This window comes from Sturnus vulgaris, chromosome 3 (genome assembly GCF_052056855.1).
Source record: "Sturnus vulgaris isolate bStuVul1 chromosome 3, bStuVul1.hap1, whole genome shotgun sequence".
NCBI classification, from domain to species: Eukaryota; Metazoa; Chordata; class Aves; order Passeriformes; family Sturnidae; genus Sturnus; species Sturnus vulgaris.
In genome coordinates this window covers 92,092,693-92,100,410 of record NC_142245.1, presented here as the reverse complement: position 1 = coordinate 92,100,410, position 7,718 = coordinate 92,092,693, and the positions used below count along the sequence as shown (strand labels likewise).

Sequence of the window (7,718 nt, the reverse complement as noted above, 5' to 3'; positions counted from 1 at the left end):
ATAGGCGGCGCTTTCTCCTTCAGATCCTTCCTGTGCAGTTGCTGCAAATGTTGTCTGAACGCTTCAGTGAGGTGGGAGGGAAGCAGTTTGTGCAACAACTCTCTTTAATGCATGCTCTGCTGCTGAACAACATGGGTTTATTTCCTTTCTTGATGACAAAATCCGGTACCAGCTACATGGCATTCCTTATGAAGAAACTGTTGGCGTTAGCAAGAGCTGCAGTGCCCTGAGTTTACCCAGCTGAAAACTGCCAGTGTCTAGTTGTAGCTGGATTTAGGGCAGTGGCTCTTTCATTTACAAACTTGGTTTATTTGGTGTTCAGATTATATCACAGAATCATAGAATGGTTTGGGTTAGAAGGGACCTTAAAGATCATCTAGTTCCAACCCCACTGCGCTGGGCAGGAACACATTTCACTACATAAATGTGCATGTTTATCAAAGTTCAACAATCTTGCTAACCTCAGTAGTGGAGCTGGATTTAAGTGATTAAACAAGTCTAGTACAACGTGTATAAAAGTTGGTTTAATATAAAGTGATCTAAGTCAATATGGATTCCTGTGTTCCAAGGTCTCACTAGCACCTGACACCCTCCTGATTCCTCCTTCCTCAAGAAGATTTAAACTGGTGACAAGCATTTGTTTCTCAGAGTCTGCAAAGTGCTTTTAGCTGCGACAACAGGCCTTCTGATAAACGAAACATTGGTGAAGCTGCAGTACAAGAGTTCACGTGTCTAGTGACAAAACAGAGCTGCAGTAGGACCTCTGGTCCAAGTATTTTCCAAGTGAAGCTCGGTGGAAAGCTAAATCCAAACCTTTCCTCTTGACGTAACCAGAACCTGCAGGCTCTTCCTGGCATCGCTCAGTAAAAATACATGACCTACTGTTTGCAATAATCTCTCCTAATTTTGCAACAATTCTTGGGAATGACAGAGAAACTGAACCAGACAGATCTTAGCATAGGAGTAGCAGCAAGACATCCAAGACAGCCAGGTTTTGAGTGTCAGTAGTAAAACTTTATTTCAGGTATTCTCTTTAGTTATTTCAGGCACCCCGTGTTGTCCAATATGCATCCTCATCACTGAACTATTTCCTTTGCTAGTAGGCTCTTGTAGCTTTACCTGGAAGTGTCTGCAATAGGCTAAAACCAGTCCTGTAGCTAAGGAAGAGATATAAAAAAAATTTTTCCACTCTTTCCATTAATTTGACAGTGCTACTCTTTTCATTCAGTTCACCCTGCTACAATCTGCAAATACAATGAAACTGAATTCCTGTGGCTTTAGTGTGCTGCTCAGGAGTAGAAAATTTTCATCACTTTGTCCACATCATGCTTATCTGGTAGTGGTTTCCTCTGGCTGCCAGGCTGCAGGAATTTCTTTATTGTTGGGATATTGCTTATTCTTGCTTTGAAGCTCTACCAAAAAAAAAAAACAAAACAAGACCATGCTTAAGAATCATTGTAACTGTCAGACATTTCAATGGCATCCATGCCTTAAAGTCACATCACGGCTTGATGCTGCAGAAAAAACTATATGCTTCCCCCTCTTGGGCTTTTGGGAATGTCGTGACAGAATGTGGCAATAACAATGAGTATGTGAGGCCAGCTAGAAGGCCTTAGGGTATCTGATTATTCTGCATGTCACTTCTGACCCTCCCATTCTCCCATATTTCTCAGCCAGTTTAAATCAGTGGTCCTTTCCCATTTATTTTCCATTCAAACTGCCCATTCATTTACCTGCAAGCGAGGAAATTTGGCAAGTATATCAGCTTTGTACTCCTCTGCCATTAAAATGACTTCCAGCAATTGAACATCTGCCCTGCTCAGCTGGTTGCCGACAAGAAAATCTTTTCCATGGTCTTTCAAAACCTAAAAAGAGAGAACCAGAAGGAGATGATGTCTTTCCTCTCTGTTACTTAATATGATATCTTCAAAGCAGGGTCACACATTGCATGGAGTTGTCTGTGAAAGAAGGAAATGCAGTTCAAACTCCTGTAGTACAAACAATGACCTGATGGCACTGCCATCCAAGGCATTATCTATCAGCTCTTTCTCTCCTACATTTCTGTCTGGAAACTCAGTTGAGCTCATCTTCCCTTGGCTGCTGTTGCTGCATTGAAGGCTAAGCTTTATGAGCTACAAAAGGAACTGTAATGCTTTTACATAGCATGTATGGTAGGGGGGCATCAGCATGTCAGGAGAAAACTTGTTGTCAAAGCAGATGCTGTAGTGCCTTCCCTCTGAAACAACACACAGACTGAAACGTGGACATTTGGGAACCTCAGGGTTTGATGGAGTTTTGCAGCTTTACACCTCTCCCAGATTGAAGTGCCTTCTGTCCACTCTGAAGTGTCATGGCTCCACATTACTCCCAGCACCACCAAAAACAGAGCATTTATATTCCAGTGGTACTTTCTCTTCTGGTTTCTTAAAAAAAATTGGTGTGCTTTCAGGATGGAGGATCAAGGTAGCAGCATCAATTGAGCTACAACCTCTTTGCCACATACCTTCTCAAAAACAGGGAAGTATCTGTTTTCAGCCTTGTCCATCATATTAGCAAAATGTTGCTCCTTTTGATCTGCTGGTTTATATTCATATGGCATGAGTAGCTCATTCAGATCGAATAATCCTTCCACGTACATATCGATTCTGAAAGGGTTAGATCCATTTGGGCAGGTCAAACACAGAGGTCTGAACAGCACAAGAAATCCTGGCATAACCTCAGTGAGATGCTGGGAAATCCCTGCCTCTTCCATCTCACACACACACACCCTGGCAAAGTTCCCCCGGGAATACAATAGCATTGGGGCAGGAAGCAGGGGGAAGCTTGGGTGAAAGACAAATGCAAAATTCCCAGGCAAAACATAAAGAATCGTACCCCTTTCACTTCTCACTAGGACTGACACTTCTCTGGACTATGGGTTGTTGAACCTGAACAAAATATTGCCATGTGTGCCATCCAAACTCGTGTTAAAAAACCAATCTGACAGGGTAAGTTTAACAGCAGCTCCATACAAATATCAGGCAAATATATTGACATCCGTTTACCAGTGCTTATTAATTGGAAGCATTCAAAAATACATCCGGTCAAAACATGTGCTCTAAGAGTCTTGTCCTTTCATAACCAGTTATCAATTCTAAGTCTACACTAATTCGTGGTTCTTAGAGAGAGAAGATTTCTTTGTTTCCTTAAAAGACATTGCCCTGAATGTGATGAGGAGAAAACGATGCTGCTGACTACTGCAGGAGAAAATGAAAAGCAGCCTCAGGAAGACAATCTGCCCCCCTGGCTGCTTTCTTCTGATGACTGCATTGACCTGATGGATGATTCATGGGCTCGCTTGCCCTGTCTCATCTAGCTGGTCTCTCTGCTGCAGACATCACCTGCAGTCCCAGTCATCTCATGCTGCACAAAGCACTGCTCTCTCCCACTCCATCTAGCTGGGATTTCCTTGTGTTACACTCGGCTACAGTGTGAGCTGGGGTCTAGCAAGCAAAGGTGGTACTGTTACAGTACAGGGTTCTCTCCTTCAGGTCCTTCCCATAGAGGTTGTACTTCGTGGAGATGTAGTTGCAAATGGCTCTGGTCTGCACCAGCTTCATGCCGTCCATCTCCACCATTGGCACTTGCTGAAAGAGCAGGGATCCATCTAGGGGAAAGGGAATAACACAAGGAGATCTTCAGTCCCTGAATGAGATCCAGGAGCGCGTGTTGGCCAAAGTAACCACATGTATTATTTTTATTTACAATCTGAATCATTTAGGCTGGATAAAGAATCCTAAGATCATCAAATCCAACTGTAAACCCAACAATGCCTAATTTCACCACTAAACCTGTCCCCAAGTGCATGTCTACACACAGCAAATCAACCACTTCTTTGGGAAGTGTGTTCCAATGTGTGACAACCCAGTTGGTGGCAACCTTCCTCATTCTTACAAGAAAGTGTGGAAAATGCTCACCATGCAAACACCTTTTCTTTGTGACATGTTAATACTATAGCAATGAACTTGTAGAAATTTCAGATTTGAGGAAACATCCAAATGCAGAACTTTCAGCTGTCACACACTGAAAAATTCAAGCACTGCATGGCTCAGACACAGGAGATTTTCGTGGGGGTTAACACAGATGAGAAGGACTGAAGGATCTGGTCCAGACAGTTTCTGTCAGGCTTTGCTAAATATATCTGGACTTTCTAAGCCCTGGCCAACATACAAAATGAATCATAATGAATATATAAATAAGAGTGAATATAAAAGCATAAAATGTCTTTGTGAGTACTTTAATGACTTCACAAATGACATCTCATCCATACAGGCACGAAGTGGGCCAAATGAGTGAGTTCCATGAGATTCCTGCATGAACCAAATATATTTTGGACTGAGGCTGGAGCCATGCAACTCATTTGCTAGCCTGCAGAAGCCTTGTCCCAGCATGAAAGAAGTAAAAAATACCTTCACAAAGGGCAGTATCAGATCAGAGAAGTGAGTGACAGCTTTTTCTATATGGAATCATATTTCTTGCCACAGACAACTCATCATCTATGTTCCTCTTTGTAAGGGTGCATTCAGCTTTATGCTTATGTCCCAAAAGACTTTTTGAAAGGCAAACTGCAGCAGGGGGACCAAGTCATTATTCCCAAACGACAGAAGGACTTCAAATGCTACCCTTTAGTTCAGATTTCTTTTGACAGGCCAGGTGAAGAGCACAGACATGTATCTGGTTTGGAGGAAACAGGATCATCCTGTTCAGGAAGATGGAAGCTGAAGCTAGCACGGTGGGTAGTTGCCTTGGGAGGCAGGAATGCAGCACAGGTACAGGCAAACTCAGAAATCTGGAACTCTGTTTGCATATGGATTATAAAACAGCAGCTTTGTAGGCAACCTAACATCTAATGAATTTCAAGATGATCTGATGACAAAAGCCTCTATTGCCATAGGATGGAAGGCAATGGACACAAGCTGAATCCAAGGAGAGTCACCCATCTGAACTTAAAGAAAGGGTCTTTGACTGTGTGGGCTGTCCAGAGAAGCTGTAAATTCCCCATTCTTGGAGATACTCAAAACCCAGCTGCACAAGCTCCAGGGTAACTGGCTGCAGGTGGCCTTGCTGGAAGAGGGGCCATGGAGTAGACAAGCATGAGAAGTCCCTTCTACCTCAACCTTCTGTCATTCAGTGCAGATTGCAGCAACAGAGTGGATGATACCACCTAACACACTGCAGTGTACCCCACTGGGACCTCATGTACCATCAGCTAAGCGATTTTCTTTTTAAGACACTGAGCCTTAAGAATTCTGATTTCTTCTCCGACATGTTATTCTAATTCGAATACTAATTATTATTAATACTGCTGCTATTGTTATTTAAATGAAATTTACCTTTCCGTAACTTTGTCAGATCCTCCTTTTTTTCCAGGTAAGATTCTTCAAACTGCAGGAATTAGAAAAGAAATTTGCAGTCATTCCATGTTTTAGCCTCTCCCTCATTAGGTAAAGAAGGCCTAAAGAGATGTGTGTTGGGGAATTTTATTTTTTAAAACAGAAATCATGTTTAAAGACTGTGAGACACTTTGGCCATCACTGTAACAGAAACCCATGACTCTTGAAACACACAGATTCCCATACTCCATCTCTGGTTTAATATCAGAATATGCCAGATTTAAAAAACCACCCCTGTGTGGTTTACAATATACTGGACCCTCAAGGGTACAGGACACTGTAGTAGCAATAATTATCTTCTGCTCTTTTGCAAACGGGAATTGAACTGAAGGTACTCAAAATTACAGGTGTGCAAGACCTCTGTGATGAGAAGAAGCCAGGTTCTGCTGCTGGGGCTTTAAATTTCTTTTTTCACTAGCTACAGGGGAGAAAGATTTGTGGTGCTACCAGAGGGCTTTGCACGTGATGTGTGGAAGAGAAACGGGAACTTGCCCCCTGCTTTGGGTGAGTTTGTGGTCACTGTTCGCTTGCTCAGCAATGCACTGTATGCAGAGTTTGAAACTGTTGTTCAGTCACATTTTTCATACGGAAGAGTAAAAGCACCTATTTGTCACATGATCTCAGTATAAAAGACAAGATGCAAACCTCAACCCCAGCTGCTGCCAGTAGCCACCGAATTGGTTCCATTCGGCCTCTTCCATCGAAGTAGTGCAGCTTGGGTTTTCCAGACATGTTTCCACGTGCCTGATTCCCCAGTATCTGCAATGAAAAAATAACTTTTGCAATTTTGAGTCTCTAAACTGTGTTTCACAGTCTCTTGTTTGAAACCATCATTTATAGTCCAAGACTTTAATCAACTTAAGAGAGGAGGTAGAAGTTAGATTATATGGAGAGACTGCCTTGTTTCATTCTGCCTTCAAATGTTTCTTACACATGCAGAATGGTTAAGCAGAACTCTGTACTTAGAGCAATTGTCCCAGTCAGAGAAGCAGTGAATCAAAACCATTTGCATCCAAAGTGCTCTGTTCTGACCAAACAGCTGAAGGAGCTTTCTGTGTGTTTTGGCATTATCTCAGAATAGAGTTTACTGTTTAATCAGATACATGCTATAAAATCAGCAATTGCTGTGCATTCTCCAGCAGCCGTTATGCTCCACTGTAACCGGCCAGGAAGGAATTCTTTCCCCCAGTCAACCTCTTTTACAACACTCTCTGCTTCTGCAGTTTCTTTAGACAAGCCTTCAAAGTCATGGAAATTACTTTTGCCTCTGGTAACATCAGATTTGCCTTCACCACAGGCACAGCCACAGGGCAATGCTTGCTTGGTCCGGTTCCAGCTCTGCTGGAATTTCAAGCAACACCCATTTATTTCTAGGCAGGAACTTAAAGCATCAACAGTTTCTAGGCAGACTGTCACCCACCCCACTCAGATCCACGCGGGCATATCTACACTAAACACACACACAGTGCCCAGCCTATAGCAGCCTCACAGCTATGGACACCCTGCCAGCAGCAAAGCAGAGGCATTAACAGCAGCTAAAGGAAAATGCCCAAACCCCATCACATTCCCCTTGTAACTAACATGTCAGCTTCTCTGCAGTAGGAAGGAGGTGGTGAGAGGAAACACTCCCCACTTCTGAGATCTCCATTTCTTTTTCTTAATTCTATACACCTCGAAAGTAGCTGATAAAGAATTCAACACTTGGTATACATAACCATGTTAGCAAGGAAAGTACATGCATACTTAAATGTATAAAACCCGATCACTGGGTGAGGTTCATGTACAATTCCCTATATTTTTAGACCAAAATAAAGAAAAAGACTCACCTTGTGCACAGTGTAACTCACTCTAAGCCCTCAGCAGTTCTGCGTTGAGATTATATAACTCTGTAGCCCCTCCTACTCCGAGTACTCCGAACAGTTCTCTGCAATCTGGAAAACTCTCTCTCAAAGCAAACAAAACCAATTGGCTCTGTTTAGTTACCTCTCACCTACAGAAAAAGAATACCTGACTAATGCTGACTAAGCACAAATGTAAGATAGATGAGAACCCATGATCATTGGTAACATCTGTGGCAGTAAAAAATCGTAATATGCCTTTTATTTTCATTGCTTGGTAGCGTGCTAGTTTAAAATATTTTAACGGCTGAAAACCTGACTCTGTTTTTAAAAAATACTTATACACAAATCACAAATTTATTGAAATATTTTATGGGTTTTTCTGCTTTTTCCATATTGCCACTTTACTTAAATCGCATCAACCAATTCAGCTCGAATCTTTCATAAG

At 42.3% G+C, this 7,718-nt stretch overlaps 1 protein-coding gene across 1 annotated transcript; it reads right to left on the bottom strand.

The window, feature by feature from the left end:
* Nucleotides 1-992: 992 nt before the first annotated feature.
* LOC148224482 (glutathione S-transferase-like) lies at nucleotides 993-6,177 on the bottom strand. Its single transcript, XM_088162292.1, has 6 exons — nucleotides 6,078-6,177; nucleotides 5,373-5,424; nucleotides 3,514-3,646; nucleotides 2,504-2,645; nucleotides 1,734-1,865; nucleotides 993-1,412 (listed from the first exon to the last, which is right to left on the bottom strand). Exons 1-6 carry the CDS (start codon nucleotides 6,162-6,164, stop codon nucleotides 1,290-1,292), a joined length of 669 nt encoding a protein of 222 aa, XP_088018418.1. The 5' UTR covers nucleotides 6,165-6,177; the 3' UTR covers nucleotides 993-1,289.
* Nucleotides 6,178-7,718: the final 1,541 nt, after the last annotated feature.

Coding starts and splice junctions, on each gene's coding strand:
- LOC148224482 (XM_088162292.1), bottom strand. CDS start 6,164: ATGTCTGGAAAACCCAAGCTGCACTACTTCGATGGAAGAGGCCGAATG. Junction 2,646..3,513: donor GACCTGAAGGAGAGAACCCT/GTACTGTAACAG, acceptor TAACCCTTTCAG/AATCGATATGTACGTGGAAG. Junction 1,413..1,733: donor CCAAATTTCCTCGCTTGCAG/GTAAATGAATGG, acceptor TTTTTTTGGTAG/AGCTTCAAAGCAAGAATAAG.